General features: G+C 37.9%; 1 protein-coding gene across 5 annotated transcripts; it reads right to left on the bottom strand.

Annotated features, from left to right (window-relative positions):
• Positions 1-466: 466 nt before the first annotated feature.
• On the bottom strand, positions 467-22661 carry IL18R1 (interleukin 18 receptor 1). 5 transcript variants are annotated; one of them, XM_050331669.1, is made up of 13 exons: positions 22552-22661; positions 21560-21717; positions 19877-20055; positions 18821-18925; positions 17558-17798; positions 11775-11952; positions 10042-10195; positions 9476-9538; positions 7256-7412; positions 6942-7075; positions 5405-5566; positions 3959-4117; positions 467-2296 (listed from the first exon to the last, which is right to left on the bottom strand). In XM_050331669.1, the coding sequence occupies exons 4-13, from the start codon at positions 18867-18869 to the stop codon at positions 1899-1901; spliced, it is 1695 nt and encodes a 564-aa protein (XP_050187626.1). In that variant the 5' UTR covers positions 18870-18925; positions 19877-20055; positions 21560-21717; positions 22552-22661; the 3' UTR covers positions 467-1898. The 5 variants fall into 5 exon arrangements, with proteins under 5 accessions (XP_050187626.1, XP_050187627.1, XP_050187631.1 ...); XM_050331670.1 differs by lacking the exon at positions 22552-22661 and adding an exon at positions 19233-19385 and having other exon boundaries at positions 21560-22348; XM_050331674.1 differs by lacking the exon at positions 22552-22661 and adding an exon at positions 19233-19385 and having other exon boundaries at positions 17558-17793; positions 21560-22348.
• Positions 22662-23638: the final 977 nt, after the last annotated feature.

Raw genomic sequence — 23638 nt, 5'->3', positions numbered from 1 at the left:
TTTTGTTAAATTAAGTTATCGATTAAGTGCTGTTAAGTGCTGTTAAACCTTTAGGCCTAAATTGTTTGTCAAGTCTGAGGCTCAGTTTAGCAAAGAGGTCTACCCTGAACCTTGTACCTCAATGGGATGGTTTTCCTTATTCCTTTTTATCTTTATCCTTTCTTATCCTTATGCTTTTCTTGCCCTACCCCCAGTCCCCCAGCCTCCACATATAACATTTTTGGATTTTGGGTTTAGATTGATGTATTTTAGGTTCTAGTCTGATTTTTCTTTGTCTGCTTTACCCATCTAGCAAATAGTAGACTGAACCTTGCCAACAAACTTTGTCACACTTTCACTTTTATATTAAACCTGCTTTTGCTAATATACTGGCCAATGATTCTTTAAGTGACCTTAAAACACTCATTCACAACATTACTTCTGTCTAACTGCAGCAAAAATGGAAGCCACAGAGTGGAGAGGGAGAAATAAAGTTTTATTACGTGAAAAAATGATACAAAAAACCTCAATATAAATCACGGACATGACCCATTACCTCAAATCAACTATCATGTGAATTCACTTCGACATCGACATACACATGAGCAGGCAAAACATCACAACTATAGTCTATAAAAGTAGCATTAACAGTTCCTTTTCTCTATGGACTGGTAAACAGAAAGCAGGTATTTCCAAGCCCTGATTAATGTCAGTAATTCAGGATATTGGAGCAATAAGAACAACATCTGGTGTTAGTATGAGTATGCATATCCTTATTTATTTCCCTTGTCTCCCTTTACCACTGCACAGGCAGCAGTGAGAATCAGCTATAGAGATTAAATTACTATGTCACGATACCTTTCTGTGCAAAAAAGTTTCCCCTTTTACAGATGTTGAGTAGTTCAACATACATCTGCTTTGCTGGCATTCAAACAACTTTGGAGTTAATGCCATTTAGCTTTCAACCTCCCTTATGTACAGTCCTCCGTTATTGTGTAAAATCTCAGGATAAATTCTGTATGGTGTCACAGGCTTCAGGATACAGGTTCATGAGGTGTAGCAAGTATATGCAGTCACATCATCTCTCCAAGCTGAGGTGAAGGGGAAATTCAAGCTCAGTTTCTAGTAGCTGATTCTCATAGAGGGTAGACTCAGTCCAGCACTTTTCACAAGCCATGTGCACTATGCATATTCACATGCGTAGTATAACACATTAGACCTTTAATTGCTTATATCTCATCTCCGTCCTCTCTCTGCCAAAATGAGCATTTACATTCTTCTCAGTGAAATAGGATGTAAAGTCTTTACCATTTCTCCAAATCATTCCCACTTGGCTTGTCTATACCATGTACAGCTCACTAGCAAATATTGTTAACCCATCCAAATCTGCCCTATTATTTCTAATCTCCCTGTTCTCCGTTTTCATTTGTTTTTTCTGCTTGACATTGCCCAAAGCCTGCATGCCAAACTCTGTAGGGCAGAGCTGTTCGGGTCTATTTCCAATCAGGATCCTTAGAAAATACCAAAATACAAAACAAAGAGCATCTAAGTAAAAATAAGATATTGCAAATACTAATATATTTATTAAGGGCCTCAAAAAATATGCAAGTAAAACTATTATCGTTCTACATTACGGAAAAATGTGAAATAAAAATGTTTTTCATTGTGTTTTGTGCCATGTGGTAAGTTCTAAGCAGAATGAAACTTCTGCTCCCTGTGCAGATTGCTGAGGAAACTCCCTAGGACAGTATCTAGCACTGGGATTAACACAATCCTCATCACTGTAAAAGCTTTTACATTCTTCTACATTCTTCTCAAATGTCAGAGATGGCCTCTTATGAACACTATTTTCCAAAATATAATTTAGTTTTATTAGCAGAATTTCCCGTTTTCTGCAACATCTTCTGTCGCCAGACTTGTTATATGATGGCATTAAAGTCACAGTCCTCAATCCATGGTTGAGCAGCTTTTGAGCCTAGGTCAAGATTATAGTGCCTTTGGGTATTTATCTTGGTAGGTTTTGCTGGCATCAGGTACCGAAGGTTCTTCCAAAATCTGGAATTCACAGGAAGAGATTTATCCTTCTTCCACTTCACAACCCTCTTTGATGGTAAAAGAGACAGTGATTCGGGCAAGAAACTGTAGTCACTTATAGGCATATATTCAATTAATATGATTTTAGTTTTTCTTTCAACGAGGGCTTTATGCAGTCCACTCTCAAGTTCGTATATGGCTCTGTCAGAAACATAGTTCTGGCTCAGTATAATGATTAATCTTCGGCTTTTATCAATGAATGAATGGATATCGTCAACAGCTGCTGCAAATTAAAGATAAATATGTTGTTAAATTAAATGGAAAGAATAGGCAGTGAATTGACTTTTTCTTTAACGTTCACATCTGTACCAAAAATGTTCCTCTTATAAAGTGATAGCATGTGAACATCCTGTCCTTATGAAGTGATTAATATATATTACATATTAAGAGTCTGTAAAAACAAACTCAGGTACAGCCAAAACTTTTTTTCCAGACCAGACAAAACCTATTTATAATCGCCATCTACTCTAGAGAGCTGTCTGGCAGTTGTCACATGGACAGAAGGTGACAGCAAAATTTAACTTTCTCCCATCCAGATATCTCTGCTCTTTCATCAGAGATATTACTGGAGTGATTTCACAGAAACCCACCAACAGCAACCTCTCTCCAAATATCCAGGACCCTTCAGGTTACACCTTTCTTTATGACACCAAACACCCAAATCTATTGCCAGTAATCCAAGGTTGATAAGACTGGCATGTAATGACAGAATGAGTTCCAACTGTGTTTTATATTAATGACTTTTGGCATGAAAATTGAGGAATGAAAGCAAACAGTGATACCCTTTAAAAACCTGATGCAATTTTAATGCACAGTTTCCAGTGCTTGTTTCAACACCATGGAACAAAGTCCACAAAGACCAGAGATCTAGAAAACATGCCTTGTAGGGAAAGGCAAAGCAAACTGCACAAGTACCCTAAAGAAGAGAAAACTGTGGGGAAAAGGAGACTGACAAGGGTATTGAAACATCAAAGGCTCCTGTAAACAGTAGGAAACATTCCATTTTACATGTTAAAAATGGATCAGACCAGAGAAAAGGAAATAAGCTAAAAGTATTGAAGGAATCAGACTGCACACTTCAGTAAACCTTTTTTGAACACTTAGAGAGAAATAACAAGTAAAAATAATAATTAAAAAAAAAAAGGCTTAGGAGATCTGTGGCACTTCTCAGGTTAGAAAAATATTTCAGGAATGGATATGAGGAGACGAGATCCTGCCTAGTGAAGGAGGCTAACTGAACTTATTATTCCATGGTTTTAATAATGAAATCCTAACCCTCAACTAGATCTTTGGACTAAATAGAAACTCCTAGTATCTTTTTTCCAAGCATCTGCAAAAGGCAGATGTCAGATCTATCCACAGGCCATGTAGAGAAACAAAATTCCATGTTCTCATTTCTATTCTGTTATGGCACCCATTACATTCAGAAAATGGTTTCAACTACCAAACTGAAGATACAGCAAACATACAAGTTACCTAAGAGTAACTAGTACCAGAGATTCCAGCTGCTCTGTGCAATAATGTGAGTACATTCACTGGCCCTCAGCAAAAGACAGTGCAAAAGCACTATTATTGGGAAAAATCTGACATCATCTGTGTTTTCAGCTTCCTCCGTGTTCTTTTTCATCTTTTCATCTTAGTTCCTTTTAATTAAAGACATATATGTGTCTGTGTCTCTGTGTGTTTAAGTGTATATGAATTCATAAATATATCCATCAAATATGTAAAATGTGTGCAAACTTTGCATGCCCCCAATCTAAATTAAATGAAAAATGTATCCTTTCAATGCACAACACATTTGACACAATTCCTTCTAATTACAGACTTCTACCTTTCTGTCAAAATGATGAGCCTATTTAATGACAAGAATTTTCAATACACTTACCTCCTCCAGGGAATACATCCCTCTCAAATATACATAACTTGTACCCAAAGTTTTCTTCTAATATCATGGGTAATACCTTCAAGGCAAATTCTCTCTCTTCTTCAATTGAAGAAACACAGTCTTTCAGGTAAGACACAAATGCATCATACTCTTTTCCATCTGAAAAGAAAATGACAATTGTTGTCTTGTTAACAACCATCAGAAATCCAGTGTCTGATGGATCATTCTGGTTTTCAAAATTATTGTCTAAGTAGCAAAACATCTAGAAACTCCTGCTCTTTCTTTTGATACCCTGAACAGTCTTCAATCACTCTTCATCAGATTCAAAAGAAGTCCCAAATTAATTTAAATTTGATACAAAAGATTCTGATTGCATTTGGCAAATACTTGAAAATAACATTTCTTTTCCACAGTAAAGTGTTTTGAAATAAAATTTGATTAATTTAACCAGTTAAAGTCACATCTGTGATGATGAAGAAATGAAGGGAAGCAAAAAATGTATCTGTAACCTGATAAAATTATTATTTAAGACATATTGCAGATTTCCACATTTATTTTACTTTTTTTTTAAAATATCAAGTAATTCTGTTGAATGGGTACTGGCAAAAGAAAATAAATCAGTTACTCTTGTAACTAAATGTTATACCTAAAAGTTGTAAGAGTATGCCATGTCTGGTCATGCTTTGGGGAGTAATTTACTAACACAAAATCAAAGACCAATCCAGAGGCCAAGTCTAGCACACTGAGCGATCATGAACCTTGCCACAAAACAACTATCTGGATCGATACAGAGGCACACCAAGGAAGGTTAGGAAAATCAGGTCCATACATACAGCAAGTTTTTTCACCACAATTTTCAGAAAAATTATTCCCAAAATTGGTTAACTGTCAGGCTTGCTTCCTGTGAAGGCCACAGTGATGCTGCTTGGTAAGATCCTGCTCTCCTTAAGTGCATGTAATGACAAACCTATAAACATTGCAATGGCCCCTGCAGTCAAGGAAGCATTTTAACCTTCACCTCACTGATCAGCATCAGTGAGGAGAAAACAACTTTCTGTCAGTCTGCCTGGCTGACAACTCCAGAGTGCTCATCCTCTTCACAGATAGATAACTGAAAACCTCTCCACCTTTATATACTTTTGTGATGAATAATATGGCAGAACAGAGTTCATCTGCATCTAACCACATCCCTTCTACTACCTGCACTAGAGGCAGCTTCTTCACTGTGTTTATCTGCTGTTATTGCCACAGGTGTATAACAAACACACTTCAGCATCCGATCATCAAGTTCTCTTTTATATATTCTTTGCTGTTTCTACTCACAAAACTCCTGGATGTAAGATTAATTTTTTTGTCTTCCTCAGAGATTATTGTTTTATAAAGCCTTCCAGGAACTATTTTTTAATCAATGTACTTATTTCAATGTCAGCATTAGCAAGGTCATACCTCCAGCAGTGTCATCTCTTCTGCATATATTCCTGTAAAATAGAACTAAGTCCACCCTAAACATCACACAAACAAACACTGCAGCTACAGCAACAAACGGAAATAGTAGAGCAAGGACCATTCCAGTTGTAAATATGTGCACAGGCAGATCTTGGGTGCTCCCTGTAAAACAGAAACCCAGGAAATTACAGCCTTATCAAACAGTATTATATGACAAAATTACTGTATCCAATATTGATGGCACCTTAAAAACACCTCAAAAAATTAAAATGTTGATGTAAATCCTTTCCTGCCAATAATTCAAGCATATATGCATGCTACTTGTACTGAGATGGAGAAAAACTACAGAATTACTCTAAAAACAGGAGAAACAGCCTTGCACACATTCACACACATAAATGAACTGTATGTCAGATCAAGACTGACACTACAGATCTTCATAGATGTACAGTATCCCAAACTGGTGGTCACCCACTTTTGTGATGAGCTTCCTCCAGGTTCTTTATTATTTCCTGTTATTATCTACCTTTCACCCCTCTCTCAGTCCATGCATAACAGCCCTTTATGTCCTCTTTAATCTCTTTGGCCAATTTTTTTTTTCTTGTCTCTAGTCTCTTTCAGGCTTTTCTTTTTCTTAATTATTGTTATTATGTTATCTTTGGGGCTTTTTTAATTTCAAACATAGAATTTTAACACTTAACTTTGTGAAGTTTTGAAGAAGGCACTGTCAAGTTATGCTCATTGCAGTCTGTATTTCTTTTGCTTTATTATATGCATCATCTTTTGACAAGTCTATTTTCACATATTTCCTTCCAGTAAAACTTGGAAAGGCCTGATAGAGATAGAAAACAAGAAGAGAATGCCCATTTGTGAGGAATTTCCAGGTTATATGGACTATAAATGTGAAGTCCTACTTCACGTTAAGGTTAGCTTTCCATAGCTAGAAGTAAAGAATTCCTGACAAGAGAGAAACCACCAGCATGTTTCAGGCATTATCTGCAATATAAAAGATTGACCTTTCTGGGGCAGGAGGGCCTGAGGAGAAAGGGGAGCACCAAAAAAATGAACAAAAAACAACACATACAAAACCCCAACCAAAACCTCAGATTTTAATTTTAGGAAGGGATGCTTAATAAACAAAGCATTCCAGACAGAAGATTGAGGGCTGCACCAAGTTTGGGTGTTTAATTCCTGTGATCCCACAATCTGATGAGTAGGAGAGGACAGGTGAATGCTTTTTCATGGGATCTTAACAACATGCTGCCCAGGGATCTGTCCCCAGCTGTGTCCACAGCATCAGCAGTTAAGACTATGGAACCCAGACACAGCTGCTCTAGCTACTCCTTCTGCCCATTTCAGAGCAGGAGGAATCACCCAGGGTGTTGTTAGGCCCAGTACTAGATGGCCCAGGGACTTTATAAGCAGACAGACATATTTGGAGAGATGTTCTGAAATGAGTAGCCTGCCCTCAGGATTGAGAAGGCTGCCATGATTAATAATTAAGTATGAGAAGTATGATTTATAGATTACGTCATACCTTTCTTCAGTTTTACTATTTTTATCTGTGTGCTTTCATCAGCTTGCAACATGCAGGTGAAATTATGACGCATGTCCTCATCTGTTACTTTTTTAATCCGGAGTAGCCTTGTGACATAAAACTTGTTTCCCAACCTGCAAGGAGGAATGGTGTTATCAACACTATCTGTACAGAAATATACAACCACCAGAGAGGCAGATTTAGAGGAAAGGGTTCTAAAAAAATCCCCTCAGACTACAGTTTTACTGAATTTGCAGTTGCACAAAGTGCAGGACATTATCCCATACAAAGTACAGCATTTTCAGGAAACCTACTGTAATTTTTTGAACTCTTCTTCACATATTGAAGGTTCATTCTCAGGGATACCTGTGCATTGTTCTGGAAACGTCTGGTTAATTAACCAGTAGAGGCTGGCATCTTCTTGCATATAATAACCCAAGAAACCTGTGCAATTGAGTATCTCTTCTTTACCTAAAAAAAAGTATAACATGAGAAGACCTAGTTATAAGTAGTATTCACGTTCACAGTGCAGTAAAATGTCAGCTTTCCAGCCAACATCTCCCATGAGCTGTGCTCTCTTATGGATTTCATATTCCCTGCTCAGTGTTTTATACGTGTTCTGTTGCACCCTGTTGCAGAGTGACAGTCATCCATTGCTTTCTCTCAGATAAATCATCACAGCCAGCTGAGTTTAAATAAACCAGAGTATTTTAGGCTTTAGAGAACTAAAGGGAGTTGGCCTTGATGATCCTTGTGGGTCCCTTCCAACTCAAGATATTCTATGATTCTGTGTTCTGCAGACAGAGAACAGGAGAGGACAACATATCACCAGTGCTCCAAGACCATGTAAAAGTAAGTAACTGGTAAGGGGAATTACAACCAATTGATTGTAATAAGTTAACTACATATGACTACTCAATAAAGCCAAAGCCCCTGCTGAACTCTCACAGAACAAGTTCTCATCCCATACCTGGAAATTCCTGCATATGTGAACAAGTCATTTACTCAGTCAGTTACTTGTCCAATTCAAAGCACTGACTGGAAGTGGCAGAAACCACCCCATAAAGTTCAGTTATTTTTAAGAAAAGGACAACTTGGAAAAATAAAGGCAGAAGATTGCAGCTCTGGTGCAATGTGAGATTTTTTAAACACTGTCATGGGAAGCTTGACCTGAAGTTAAGACCATCAGCTGCAACTCTGCACCACCATTTCTAGTCTATGCCAGCATCATTTCCAGAGAACACATCCAGAATGCCCAGCCTGCCCAGCAATTCTCCAAGGGCACATATAAGTTGACTTCTCAAGATTTATTAGAGTGGATGGTTCCAGAATCTTCAAAGCAGGACCCAGATGAAAATCTGGCCATTTTAGATTCAGACCTTAGAAATCCAAACCACATTTGCACAGACTGAAACATAGAGCTAACATTCCAGTATCATCCACCTTGCAACTCTAGCTTTTCCAGCTATTTTTGGTGAGATTATAGAACACCATCTAGACAACGACAGGTTATAAAGATCCTGGACCAAGCTCATCCAGAATTCCCTCCACTCTCTGCCATGCCATCTGTCTCATAACTCAGCGGGTAGTTCAATGACCTTATCAATGACCTTATCAAGGCAGATAAGGGATGGTAGTTCATAATCATTTGATGCTGAATCCTGCTAACTTCTAAGGGTTGGGACAAGCACAGTAATGAGGAAGAAATGTGCAGGAAGGGTGTACTGGGAGGTTGGAAGTCATGAGGCATCATAGGATTGGAGTACTACCATTGAAAAAAAGACCTATCAAGCAACATTTGTAAGAAAGAAGGAAAATTAGCATTTGAGGTCCTAGATGAGCAAATGAGATACAGGTATGAGCCACAGAGGAGGTAACATTTAGAAGGGAAGGATTAGGTAATGGAATGGGAGAAGCCCTCAGGCACAGGAGAGGTAAAAGAGAGGTAAATTTCTGGTTCTAAAAATTAATTACAGCCTCAATCACAGAATCCTGGATCCTGTCTGAGATTGTGTGAAGCCTGCAGATCATGTTATCTAACCTACTCCCAGCTAGAAGAACAGGTAAGATCTCTTGACAATATAAAAAATTCTTTGAAGCAGTGACAGATGTTCATGTCCACATTACCCGGACTGTCACCCCCTCACACTTCTCATTTCCCTGAAGAATAACATCCTCAACTGTGTCAGGTAGCAAGGAGATTTCTCACTATTGCTGTTCACTGAACAAACCATACATCTTTTACACATGGCTTCACAGGGTTTGCTATCTACAAAAGAAAGCCACAGAGGGATGATTTATCATGGTCACCACTTTCTCTTGCTGCTGTAGAAGGTACATTTAGTGTTCTGGTATATCAATCATGGAATACACTAGGCAAAACATAACCAGCTGTGAAGTTAGATGAGATACAGGAGGGTGCACAGACAATTCTTAGTTGATTACACTTAACCAGACCATCAACCATAAAGAGATCAGAACAAAAGCATGTATGTGCAGTGGCTACCACAAAGATTCTCGTACTAATTTCATACCTATTTCTGTTTCAATTTCTTCATGGGGTCCAATTATCTCCAAAGTTACAGCCTCTGGTGCATCTAAAATAGAAATATTGCTATTGAAGTAATAGCACACACACACACTGTTCCACAGTATAAATTACGCACTTGCACTATTTCTAAAACTAATAGCATACATTTCATTTAATTCAAAGAACAATATATGGACTCTGGTGTTACTAAATACTTTAAAACACAGTATGACGTTGAATTTTTTCACATACATATATATACAGTGCACAATTTAAAATGGTTGGAAAGGTTCTTCTGCAAAACTATTAGTAATTTTGTATGACTTACTTACAGCAGTTATTTTGAAGAAAAAATAAAACTGCAAGAAAAACATACTAAATACATCTTCCAAAATATGTAATATGTCATCTTAACTTCTGCTTTTTTACTTCTCAAATTATTGTGAAATAGTTTGGATTACCAGATTTGTTTCCCCTTGTATATACTTATCAAATGAGAACTGCAATAAAAAATCTCCATTATAAAGTGAATCAAAAAGTATGCTTCCAAATTTTAGAAAGCTTTCTTACCTTCTTCTACTACCAATTTAATTGTGTTTGTGCTGTGATATATCTTTCCTTCATGACTGATTAAAATTTTACAGGTATATATCCCAGAGTGCTGTGCTGTTAAGGTTCCAAAATGCAGTTCCCTCTCTGTTTCATGTTCATAATTCTTACAGTCCTGCATGAATAAAACCAGAAAACACTACTCTGTAGCCCAAATGCATTCAAAACCTTAAAGAAATTAAAAACTGCTTTTGAAACAAAGTTCAAAAACTTTTGACCATTTAACTCATTAGAAGCTGGGAGCACTGCAATTTCAAATAAGCATCTGAGTATAAAAATACTGTACTGGGAACTCAAAGGCACTCTTTTTTCTTTTCTTTTTTTTTTTTTTTTTTTTTTTTTTTTTTTTTCAAAATGATGGCTTGGGTCTGTAGGTGTCATCTGCTTGTGGCCCAAAGTTGTCTAGTTTATGAGGAGGTTTCAGGTTAAAACACCTCAACAATAGGGAAAGTAACCATCTCAGAGGGTGACAGGAATTGGACTCACATGTGTTTACTTTCTCTATTCCTGAAAAAAAAACTATAGTCTATGTTTTTTTTTAATTCACAGCACATGGTAACTGAAATGTTCTGGTCTGAATTACCTTAGATCAAAGGGGAAATGATCACTGATAGAAATTGTCCAAGAAACATGTTTTTCTGAATGCATGTTTACTAGCAGGCTCTTGCTCAAAAGGCATGTGTGACCACCCCTGTTTTATCTCAGCTTAGGGAGTGATAGGAAGACTGAAAATTTTCACCCAATCAAGTGCTAAAGGACATTTAGGTGAAGGATGGCTGCTTCATCTGTCTCACACAGTATTAGGCATTAAAATATTAAGCACTAGTATACTCAGTTTAGCCATGAGAGAGACCAGTCTGGGGTATGGTCCTTTATTGAGGAAGCATTACAACCTGTAGCACTATCCATGAACGGTCCCATCCTCCCAGGCCCCAAAGAACAAGAAAACAGGGCCATAGCTCTTTCTTGCCAGGCTACTCCAGATGCCCCTACTTAAGCAATCAAAATCTCTTCCTGAAACTGATTCAACCTGCAGTGAACAGGGTCTGTTACTCCAACCAGGAAGCCTGAGAGGAATAAGGAGCACTGCTCAAGGTGATAAAACAGGGTGAAAGAAGCTTGTTCAGGGTGCCTCATCCAGTGGTTGAGCACAACAGCCAACAGTTATAGATGCTTACGCAATTATCAGCTATGCTCTGACAAAAGCTGGCAGAGAGAATACGGATGATTTGCCTAAAATGAACAGAACTGGATCAGTTACACACTTACAAAAAGTGTTCAGAAACAGGAAAAGTAAAAAGTTTGCAGTTATTCTACAAGTACATGCCAACTATAAAACTAATATCTTGGCACCTCATTAAGCGTGAGTATAATATCTCTATCAGCAAAGCAGCAGCTGGCTAAACCAGGTGCTGTCTAAATCAGCAAACAGACATACACATCAGATCTTTTACCATTATAAACTACCAGTTTAATAACTTCTGAAGAAAGTACAGTTTTCTAATAAATCTGAGAGGAGAGAAAAAATTTGTTTCGTGTATTTGTCTGAAGTTTTTGTCCCTAATCACCTAAGAAATAAAAGCTTTACAGTGTTTGTAGATGCTTCTAAAAATTTGCTTGCAATTAATTTTTCCTGCAATCAGATATTTTGTTTCTATAACCAATTATTTGAGTGAAACTGTTTCAGTAATTACCTTGTACCATGTTATGCTGTCATTTTCACTGACAGACAAATCACTGCATTTCAGTGAATGACCAGTTCCAGCATTTTTTATTTCTGTAGTTAAATGATTCTTGTTGAAACAGCTGCTTTCATTTCTTTCAATTACATTCAGGGTCCACTTTTGAATTATGAAATGTTGTTTTCCATTGCTACAAAAAAAAATCAGCAAAATCAGTTCTAGGAGCTTTTTAAAAATGCACCCTAGTGAATTACACACAAAATACAAAATAAATTCTATAATACATCTGTTAGGTGGAAAGTACATCTACACTGACTTAATTATTTATATTCACCATTATTACTTTTCCACCCTCAAGTATGACTTCGTTTAACAAACAAGTTACATAAACTGACCATCACAAAACATTTGACAATACAATTATAACAGAAAAATATACTTCTAAAATATATCAAAAGTGAAACAGGCAACTCTACTATTGTTCACAAAGCAACATTATTCATTGTTTGATACTCTGCGGATAGTCACTGATATTTTGGAAATATTCCTAAACTCCACAAGTCTCATGAATTACAGCATCATTTATGGATTCAAGCATGTCTGCAGAACAAGGCATTTTGGAAAGGATGCATCTCTTTTTGAGTCCTGCACTGATAAAAGATCTGCAGTAGCTCACCACCCCAGATTGACTGGAAGAGTCAGGAACTACCACTTCTACAGCAGTCATCACATCCCATGCAGCATCTACAAACGATCACATGAATATGCTCCAAAAACACCTATTTTGAATATCTAGGAGCTGATCGTTGTCATTCAGATATCAACCAAGTTCTATCCACATATTCCTCGAAAGAATCGTATTACAGCCACGAGTTATTTCACTGTTGGATACGTCCAAATACACGACTACCAAGGGAAAGGAACCTGGAGGACTTTTGACTTAAATTTGGCAAAGTTAGAGCTTAAGAGAAAGCCATATGTTGCTGTCAGTTAATGGGTGAGATTCTGTCAGTTAGTGGGTGAGATTTCACAATTAGCGCATACAGCTCTTATTTGTTTACTGAACAAACAGGGCCTGACAAAGCAAAAGCAGCAATCACAGAGCACTTCCCTCCAATGTCAGTCATATCTTTATAAATATGTTTGAATCCTTCTGCCTCCAAGAAAAGAAAAATAAATTGCTCCCAGAGCTACAACTAGTCAAGAATCATTTCAATGAGAAGGGCCAAGAAGATAAAGCAGTTGGAAAGGAGAAGCATCCCTGACAAGCATAGCAGCTTAAACACCATTCTTGACTGACATGCCTTTTGATTGTACAAGAATCTTAAGAACTATTAGGACATCATTTATACGATGAATTTAGACCAAGTCTTGGGTTGTTTCTTTTCCAGTTCTTAAGCTTGCCAAACAAATTAATTTATGTATTCTGCTCACCCTTTTCCCTTTATAGCTCTTTCTCAGCCTACACAGGTTCTCCTTGTTCTCTTTACTCGAGATATTCATTACTCATAATTGCAATTGACTCTCTAAACCAAAACAGTGGTTTGGTTTCTCAATCAGTTAACTATGCCATCATAAACAGGAAAAGCCTTACCAAAACTTTTCTATCAGAGATGTGCTCATGTGGGTATTCACAGTGGGTGGGGTTCTTCTCAGCTATTCTTCAACATCATATTTACACATTTAAATGAGAGCTACTAATCACAGTCAGCAGTGGGACCACAGTCAGTAGTCACTTTTTTACAGTGCAGTTTATATGATCTATTTTATATATTCTGTTTAGGACAAGATAATCTGCGCACCAGAAAGGCCTCTCTCTCCCTGACAGTAAAGGCATCTAAGATAAATTTAGGTGTAGACATAAACATTATTTCCAATTAATTCCACTTAGTCTGTGTGTTTCTTCAGGTATCACATTACTAATCTGAATACTGCTGGAGAGGCAATTACAGATCTAGCCACGAAATACATATAATTTTACTGTTTAGATTCAGTAAATGGAAGAAAAGGGTCAATAAGGCCACATGTTCTCCTCAGCACTGTCACTTCACAGAGGCTTTCTTCTGTGATCCTATTTGGTGAAATCATTTCAACAAATATGAGAATTTCACTTGAGCTGGATCAAGATATTCTACCTGATGCCAAAATCTGGCAAGGAGCAGCTCCTTAGAAGGTGTCAAAACCATACCCATGCAAACAAAGATGAATTTGTCTCACAAAATTTCTAGTTTTCTGCCATATATGTGGTTTTCAATCAAAAAAAAAAAAAAAAAGATGCATTTATTTGTATTGTTTAAAGTGCTAGTTGTCAGAATTGTTATATTCTCTCCTGGTTTTTACTTGTTGAGATCCTTTGGTGATTCTTTGTGGGGAACCAAACAGTTTCTGGTTTTTCAATTCCCCCCACCAAACCCACCAAGAAGGAACAACAAAATCTATCATCTTTACTCAGGAGATGATACAGGGAAGCGAAACTCCTTAGAGAATATGAACCAAGTTTACTGGATACATAGACAATTCTAAGTAATTCTTTAGCTATTTCACTGCAACAAGCCAGTGTTATCTCAATATTTCAATCTATTGCAGAAACCATCACTGTACCTTTCAAATTGCAATATTGTGTATTTCCACTGCTTTTAACTGTTCTAAACATACTAAAAAAGTGAGCAATATTAGGATTTTAAAACATTTTGTGTTTATCATGGATCTCTGTACTTTCAGGGCTTTTTTGGGAACCTGTAAGCTTTCTCAGTTTCAAGGTCACCAACACAGCGCAACCTGATGACCTGCTTTTTTGTATTCTGTTTTTCTCTTTGATAACCACAGGATACAGGCTACAAAACCTCACACAAATTAGAAATCCTGCCAAAGATCTGTGACACAGTTTTTCTGCTTACCACTCTCACTACAAGTACCTACGAAATTTTTATTTTCAAGAAAAGTTGCTGAATATGGACACATTCAAACTTACAGGTGATGTCCATTAATTCCTGAATTTATATCCTAAGTCTAGTATACTAACAAACACATGTGAACACATCAACACACAAATATACACACTTCAGGTTTATCTGTAAAACTTCTGAATCTTCCTTAAGTCAAAAATAAGTGGTTAATACACCATAAAAACATTGCTTCATCACTTTCATCTCTTGCTTCTTGCATATTGTCAGTTGTAACATATCAAGGGAAAAAAATCCCTACATTTAATTAGTTTTCAAAATTTGTCAATGCCTTTTCTTGAAAATCTGCAGTATATGTAATTGTCACACTGTTCACTCAAACTGCCTAAACAGTACTCCCATATAGCTTACAAATATCTATCTCTAAATTAAACTGTTGAAAATATAAAAAAGATAAATAAAAATTGGAATACCTGTTTTCAAAACCAGAACTTTAACTCCACTCTGTCATTCTTATTAAAGCTTAAAACACTTCAGTAGTTCACAATAGCCCCTATAGTCACAATTTTTCCCTATAAATAGAGACCACTAAAAGTTCTCCATCTCTGCAGAAAACAGTTTCTCTAATAATCTTTTGTATTTGCTTAAATTTAACTCATTTAATATGCTTGCCATTAGTGAGAACCATCAAATAAACTAAGCCCAAGACTCCATTAAAATCCTATGGAAACAATCCCCTTATGCCTATTGTTCCAGTAGTGAGACCTGTGAAGAGTTCCCACATGAGGACTGCAAGATTCTAGCATGTGCCTTCATTCTGGTCCTAACAGAAAAATGGGTATTTGTCTGGGCCTAACAGACAGCAATTCAGAAAAAAAAAAATTCCATATCAGCGTAAGAAACTCTTTCTTCAAAATAAAAATGCTTTCTTTGAAAACTGAGTTTTAAAATGCAGTGGCATAATATAGTCCTAGAAGACAAGACAAAAAAGCAGAAAACCAAAACTCTTAATTCCATATTAATTATTTGATGCAATCAAAACCTTTCTTCTGAGTTTCTCGCTTAAGCAAATGAGTAAATCAAGACATTTCATAAAGGATTCTGACATTTTTGTGTTTTACAACAAATACTTGTTTTAACAAACTTCATCCTAATAGTTTTCCTTCAGTTCTCTTTCTGTCATCTTCTTCTTCTATATGTAAGGCTATTCCCTCAGTTCTGAGGTTTATACTTTTTCGTTGTAGTTTCTCAGTTCTTGTAATTTACTGTGGATTTACTATCATTACTCCAAGTCCTTAAAGTAATGACAAAACCACAATGACTGTGAATTAAACCTGGGGTTATCATAGTTTTCCTCTCTTCTTTCCTGTCTTTTTCCTCTCTTTTTAAACTCCTTATGACAGTATTGTTACATAGCCTGGCAATTCAGGTATGCTCTCCACCTATCTTTCCCCGTGCCAAGAAAGAGTGTGCATTTTGTGCCACTGGTAAGGTGTTGCCATTAGAGCAAATTTTTATATTTGATAGCTTTTTTCTGAAGTGACCATATAGACAACTGATAAAGGTCATAAATAAAGCCACAATTTAAACCCCAATTCGGATTTGATATGTCAAATACAGATCCATGTCAACAGACAAGTGTCTGTGTCAGGTATTATCGAATATTAACGCCTACACACTGAAACTGAGCATCAGGCTTCAGCTGTGCTGCTTCAGGCAAATGACTGTACTGAATAATACAACAACAATACACAAAATTGCAAGACAAAGTAGACAAACTACCATACTCATCACCCCTTAAGATAATTCTTGCAAGATTGAGTTTGGCATATATGAATATATGAATATTTTTATCAAGCTTTACCCTACAATTAACAATATTTAACAATTCACATACCATGACTTTGTACTTTTAAAAACAAAATCACTAAGATGATAATAATTATGATACCTGGAAAAATAAAATACAAAGTTTTCAGCTTCCAAGCTAATTTGGACATTAACAATTGAAGTCTAGCTTAGAACAGTAAATTATCAAACTTGAGTCTGCAATGCTATTGGAAAAATGTGAATAGCATTTTTCAGTATCCGCAGTCCCACACCCTTCACAAACTAGGAAAGAATCTTAGAAATATTTCTTGGAGGACAGCACCAATCATTACATGCAAAGTAATCTGCTTCAAATTAATCATTGCTTCAGTTGTAAATGCTAAATTATGGTTTTATTGTAAGTCAGTCATAAGAACTCCACGCAGCAAACCTTTGGTTTAGTTCCCTAGTCCTTCAAGATGTTCCAGTGAAGATTACCACCAAATAATGGAGGACTCCTTTTTCTCTTTTTGACTCATGATGCTATATAGCAGTAAGAAATCAAATCCAGTTATTTCACTTGTTCTTTGAAAGGCTCCAAGCGTGTAAAGGTTTGCACAGAAGCTAGAGTTCAGCTATGCCACTCTTTGTTTATTGCTTTACTATACAGATAAATGACTTGGCAGGTCTCATAGTGTGAGATCCACCCAACACTGCAAACAAGAACAAGCCTGGGGAAGAAGACAAGCAAATGTTTCCTTTCACTTGGCAGTGGGCAGAAGGGTTGCCTATCACTCATTTTGTTTAGGTAATTAATCACAAGCCAGCAGAAATGCTACCTGCCTTATCAAAAGGCTTACAGAACATTTAAAAGGCTGCAATTGCTTCTAGTTATTTGTAAGTACTGTAGGTTCACCTTGATGGTTATTGTGCAATGAAGTAGGAAATGACACAACAGTTAATGCAGTTCCCTGCACCTCCTTTGTAGGGATGCCAGTAGCTGTACAAAGGAAGACAATGAAATTATCTTCATCATGGACATGTGCAAAGGCAAGATGTTCACCCACTGGGTTGTGTACCTACCTGTGAGTGACAGAGTAATTCCCAGAGTCACTGAGTTCAGCTGGCCAAAACTCCAGAAAATTCATTCGTGAAACAATTCTGTGTGTTTCCTTTATCAGTTGCTGCTTTCCAGCATTTTCTCTGTACCAGTTTATTGTGTATGCTTCCTCCTGAAAATGCTCTTGCCTTGACTCAGGATAACAAAGGAAAAAAAATTCCCCTTCTAGCACATCAATGGAGGCACGAAGGGGACACAGCTTCTCTTCAGAGAAAGGGGGAAAAAGATACATTAGGAAGCCAAGTACTTCTTTCAGAAAATTATGTTAGCCTGACTTTAAAGTGATTTGCTGTGCTGCTGGTCTTTTTTTAAGTGACTTGATTTCAGCAAAGTCGTTTGGCAGCATTTGTTTATTCCAGCAATACTTACTGAAAAACTCAGTTTTCTAAGCCTTTATTCTACCTTACACAAGTAAAACCAGAAAGAAAAGGGAGGGTGAAATAAAAAAGGACGTGTCCCTATCCTTGTAATTCTTTCATGTGAGTTCCACGGTGTCAGAATCAAATTGGCACAAAGGGCAGAATCTGGCCTCACTTTACAGTAAAGCAGCTGCCACAAATGGAAGGAGAAAGGAGAAGTTCTTCACATATGGTTTGACTTGACAAATATGGCTGAGATAAAAGCACAGATCCTATGAATTAACATTTTAACCTTCTTATCTTCTTAATTAAAACTATGTAGACTATCTACATTATGTAGACTTCTGAAAAAACTTCAGATGTCTTTGGGAAAGTTTCCTTCAAATTAGATTATGTATGTAAAATTTACTCTTGAAGTCTGCCTTTCCCAACAAATTTCCCAAATTTACTTTTTCACACAGAAGTCATAAAAAAGCACAGAAAAGGAACCTTGGTCTAGAGTTAACAGTAGAAAAATAAAATAAGCCTTTGGTCTCTATTTCTCCTGAGATTCTCAGAGATTATTGTTGTTCAGCAAGTATTGTGATTGCACTTCTGAATGGCACAAAAAGAAACAGACTCATTCTCTTGCTTGCTGTGGCTCTTCACACAGGTATGGTCACACACAACATCATCAAGTGTCTCCAGGTAGCATCCTTGTTCTTATTATTTCATAATTTCCTAAGTCTGGAGCTGGGCTGAAATTGCCAAATCTTTAAGTTTTTGTTCCTAACTGCAAAATACAAAACTTGCTCTACTCCAAGCTACTGTCAAGAAGATGGCACATATTTTAAAGGTTCTATTACTGAATTAAAGACTTTTACTTACTAGTGGAAGACTCCATGATAAACATTAAAAAAAAAATCACCAGAGTCATTTTCTTGAGTTACTTCTCACTTCTTCTCCAGAAAAATGAAACTGAATTGTTCTTGCCTGTTCAGAAAGCCCAAGAAAAACAGATTCACAATTCATCACCAGTGCAGTGAAACAGATTTCTTTGAGCACGTGAGCAGTGTAACTATTGCTTGGTGCTGCAGAGGGCTTTCCAAATGGGTAGTTACAATTTTTTATCATAACAGCTATTTTCATACATCAGGTAATTTATCTCGATTTTTCTTAGCAAGTTTATTTTAAATTCAGAAAGCATTGCAGGGTTTCCTTCCTCTATTTTCTTGTTCAATAGATGCATATTACAATCTTAGAGAAGCACTCAAATTCCAAGACAGTAGGGAATACCTACCACAGGATAGGACCGTGCTTTTTTTCCTCTCCAAAGAATATAAACTTCACAAGACTGGACCTTACAGAAAGAGCTAGTAGAAACTTCACTTGCCTTCAATGAGACCAGCACAATGTTTTAAATGGGGTATGGTGATGGCTAATTTTGAGCCTGCTGGAAAACAATGAGGCATAAAATTTTTTCTTACAATTTTGTCTGTGGAAGCAATAAGTGCCAGCTGACAGCACTAACATTTCCACTGAGGGGCAGGACATGAAACAACTCATATTCATTTGCTTCATGTGTAGTCAACTGTGATTTCAAAGGCAAATGGAAAATACTACTAAATAAGACCAGAGTGGAGCGTCTTCTCTGAGGTTACTCAGAACATCACGTTAACTGACAACCAAAGACAGAGCTAGTCCTAAAACTGTGCCTCAGTTTTGCTTATAAAACAGAAAGATTAGATGAATGATCAGCTCAGTTCAACCCCTGAAGCCAAGAGAGATAACCTTGCTTAGTCTGCCCCAAACGTGCCTGAACAAACGAGACACAGACACAGTCGAGATGTATTTCAGAGATCTGCCAAAAGAAATCTCATTAGCAATCCATTTCTTTGGATTTAATAAGGAAACCAGTAGAAATTTGAGAAAGCACACACTTACTGTTGTAAGACACAGCGTTGAGATTTACAGTCAGAAACTTCCTGTGACCTAAAGAGTCTGGAGGCAGGAGGCTACTGCATTTTCAGCAGTATTCCAGAATGACATGGAACTGTGTAGCTGCTTTCCCTCTGTGTCTTTCTCCTCAGTTTTTTACAAGTGTGCCACCATCCCATAAAGCACTGCAAGGAGATGAAGGAAGCGTTTCACATCTCTTTTTTCAGACAGACTGGTAGGCAGATCCAGATTTAGAAAGCTAGAAGAAGTTGGATTCTCAGTACTACAAGCAAGCAATTTTAATGGGTCATACTGTAAACTTGCCAGGCCTGGTTTCAGTTCCCTACTACACATGGATTATCAAGCTCCTACTCTTCACAAGGGAAGAAGGGCCTCTCTCTTTATTTTAATTTCTTGAATTTACCTTCCTTTTCGACTCTATAACATCCAGAAGAAATACAGTTGTTAGAGACCATAAAACTATGATCCACTACATCATTTATCACCAGATTTTTAATTCTAAATCCAATTCTTTTTTGGTATATCACATCAGCTCACAGTGGAAGTTTTGCTGAATGCACACAGCATAATGCAATCTACTTAGTAATAACCAGGTTTGATATTCATGACTACTCTTAAAAGCAAAACACAGGACCTTAATCTTACTCTCCCATTGCTGTTGAACATGTTCAGTTTGTTTAAAATTGTTCCATTGTAGGCTAAAAGTATTTACACTTGAGCCACACAGTTTGCAGTACTCTTCAATGAAAAGCTCCAAGGGGGGAAAAAAGAGAAGAAAAAAAGATAAATTTTTTTGTGAAAGTCAGCTAATATAAAGAGAATCTTTTAGGAACAGAATAAGATTTTTAATTTTCAGGAAAAAAATAAGGAGAGTTATTTTAAAGTAAAACAAAGATTCTATGCCTAATAAAGGGGTAAAGAAATACTCAATGGGCAAAATGCTAAGGCAATAGTAGGGAATTACAGTTTCAATGCAAATTTATTAAATCACCAATTATCTATAAGGCTCAAAGTGACAATAGCTTTAAGCTTTCTTTTCAAATTTTATACATGTTTAAAAACACTGATGGAGTTTTAATAATCAAAATGGTTCTTAAAAACATTTGTGCCACTGTGAAACCAACAAACCTTAAACAACAAACTGAAGGTTTAAGTTCTGTAAAGTACATTAATGATATCTCATTAACTACTCTGTGTCTTTAAGCACCATTACAATTATTCCTCATTTTTACAGAATCATCAGATTTTGGAATGAAAGGGAGATGATACATTGAAGTGGTTGATCCTCTATTTTGGTCAAGTAACTCATTTTGGTCAACACTTTTGGAAAACTCAGTTTGATCCCAAGAGGTTGTGACTTCATTTGTCTAAAAAAACCAACAGATTCCTCTGAACATAAGACTGTTTGAACAATCATTTTGGGGTCAAGGGAGAAAAGCACTTATATGTCCTCTGTCAGAATGGCTTCTTGTGGTATCTAAGTATTTTTTAAAATATCACCAGATAGTATCATAATTTGCAGACATTCATGAAGAAAATAAAAGTATTTAGCAAACAGCTGTCTTAACCATACTTGGTCCAGGCACCGTTCTGCCAGGATTGCAATTTCTTGGTAAAAATGAAAATCCATCTTAATTTCAAAGAATGTAAGTGAAGTTGTTTACTTACTATGCAAGTCTTGCTAGGTAGAAAGTGGATACAGTAGTCTTTCAAACTCTAGAGAGCTGCAGCTTGTACTTATAACCCTTCTGAACCTCATTCATCAATGAAACAGAGTAGTCCCGCTCAGCCAGTCAATATACAGACAGCTCAATCTGTAAAACCTCCTGAAAAAGAAAAGTAGACTTTCTCACTTTGTGAACACCTGACTGCAGGGAGGAAAACAGAAACGGTAGATGTGAGAAACTCATTTTCACTAGCATTAATGGAATGCAAGCTGCAAGTCCCTAATATTATTATTGTTTTCTAAACAAGGCATTTGAGGGCTGATACACAAATCTTCTAAGCACGATCTTTTGCTCCCACCCGCTTATACCACTACTGACGGAGCCCATCCTCCTCCAAAGCCACCCAGGTGAGAAGGAAATAGCCCAGAGACGGCGACTTGGCAGTGCCAGTGACGAGCCGTGTGTTGAAACAAGCCACTTTCAGGGCTAAATTATTTATGACAGCTCTGTAATAAAGAAAAAGTGTATCATGGCCCCGAAGAGAGGTGTCCGAGCCGAGTGGCTTGGGGGTGCGCGGCGCGGTGTCACGGACAAGGGAAAGGCGGCAGGGTCGGGGACAGGCAGGGTGGGGGACAGGCGAAGGCCGCGGAGAAGACCCCGAACAGCGAGTGCCGAACCCCTCACGCCCGCAGAGATGCCCTTCGGAGCAGGCACTCGGCTTCTCCCAGAGAGGGGAGAAGGAGCCGCCCGCGCCCGACCCTCGCCCAGCCCGCCTGCCCTCCGCCTCTCCCCCCGGCCCTCCGCCTTTCCCCCCTGCCCTCCCCCTTTCCCCCCGGGCCCTCCCTGCCGGAGGAGGTGCCGCGGGGCCGCCCGTTCCGGTGCGGGCTGGCCCGGGAGGGCGCGGCGGGGCCGGTTCCCGGTGTCGCTGGCAGGCAGCGGTGCCCGGCGCAGGGACCGGGGCCGGGCAGCAGCGCGAAGCAGTGCCAGGCTTACCGAGGGCGCTGGGCTGCCACCCGGCCTGGGCGAAACCCTGCGGTGCGCCTCGCGAGCAAAGGCAGGGATGATCAACCTTTTTCGGGGACGGTGGGAGGAGGGAGGGCGCCTTCTCTCTCAAAACCTCCCAGGGGAAGAAAAGGCAGGTGATGCCTGCCGTTGTCTTCAGCAGAAACGCCTCTTCCTCCGTTTTTGTGCTGAACCCCCGTTGTAGGACTCTTTTCCAAGAAATGTGGTGGAGACGGGATGGAAGGTTAGGAACGAGTATATTAGGCTAAGTACACCACCTTTTATCTCTGCTACAGCTTCCTCTCCACCTCTCTGGCTGATTTGAGAATGAGGACGTGGAAAGAGCTAAAACCGAAAGGCTGATATTTTGCAAGGACTCCAAAACGCACACACAAACACAAAACCAAAAAAACAAATACCACCCCCCCAAAGAAAACCAAAACAAAACACAAACACCAAAACCAAAATAATTTCTAAGGAAAAAAAGACACGACAAAAGATATGATCCTACGATATTTTTATAAGAAATGTCCCCATGTTAGTGCTATTTTTTTCTGTGTTACCATCTCCTTCAGGGGGAGAGTAACGTAAACTTTCAAGACATGAAACATTTTATAGCTCCATTACTGCAAAGAGAGTGTATGTATTCACTTCTAAGTAAGCCTTCATGCCAGTAGTTGAGCTGCCTTTTTTAGCTAAATGTTGATATATTGGAACAATAGCTCCATCAGGAGCTTCTGAGTTTCTGATGTGCCTGAGTAAATGAATGCTTGCCACTGTTAATTACACAAATAGTTTTTCTGCTAAGTACTGTGCAATGATTCACTATACTTCTCAATAAAGTTACTTTGATAATGGCAGGAAAAAAATCATTCCCTCAGGAATTACCCAGGACAACTGTGAATGTGGAAGTTTCCAATTGCAACAGATGTCACTTCAGAGGTAGAAGAAGCAGGGTACACTAAAAAGGAGGAAGAGATTACACACAGCTGGCTTTCTTGCATATTTTCACTGCTGAGGTGAACCAAAGAAACTCTGGGGAGTTTGACTCTCTCACGTCATTTCTTTTCCTCGTCAC

Source organism: Myiozetetes cayanensis, unplaced genomic scaffold, assembly GCF_022539395.1.
Source record: "Myiozetetes cayanensis isolate MyiCay16 unplaced genomic scaffold, myiCay2020 scf5-8, whole genome shotgun sequence".
Lineage (NCBI taxonomy): Eukaryota > Metazoa > Chordata > Aves > Passeriformes > Tyrannidae > Myiozetetes > Myiozetetes cayanensis.
This window is presented reverse-complemented; position numbering and strand designations above follow the sequence as displayed.

Bases quoted from the DNA above. Each gene is read 5' to 3' on its own strand.
- IL18R1 (XM_050331669.1), bottom strand. From the start codon at position 18,869: ATGACTCTGGTGATTTTTTTTTTAATGTTTATCATGGAGTCTTCCACT. The intron at 9,539-10,041 runs GTAAGAAAGCTT...TTTCTATTTTAG, and splicing joins TAAATTGGTAGTAGAAGAAG to ATGCACCAGAGGCTGTAACT. The intron at 7,076-7,255 runs GTAGGTTTCCTG...TCCTCCTTGCAG, and splicing joins GAAGAGTTCAAAAAATTACA to GTTGGGAAACAAGTTTTATG.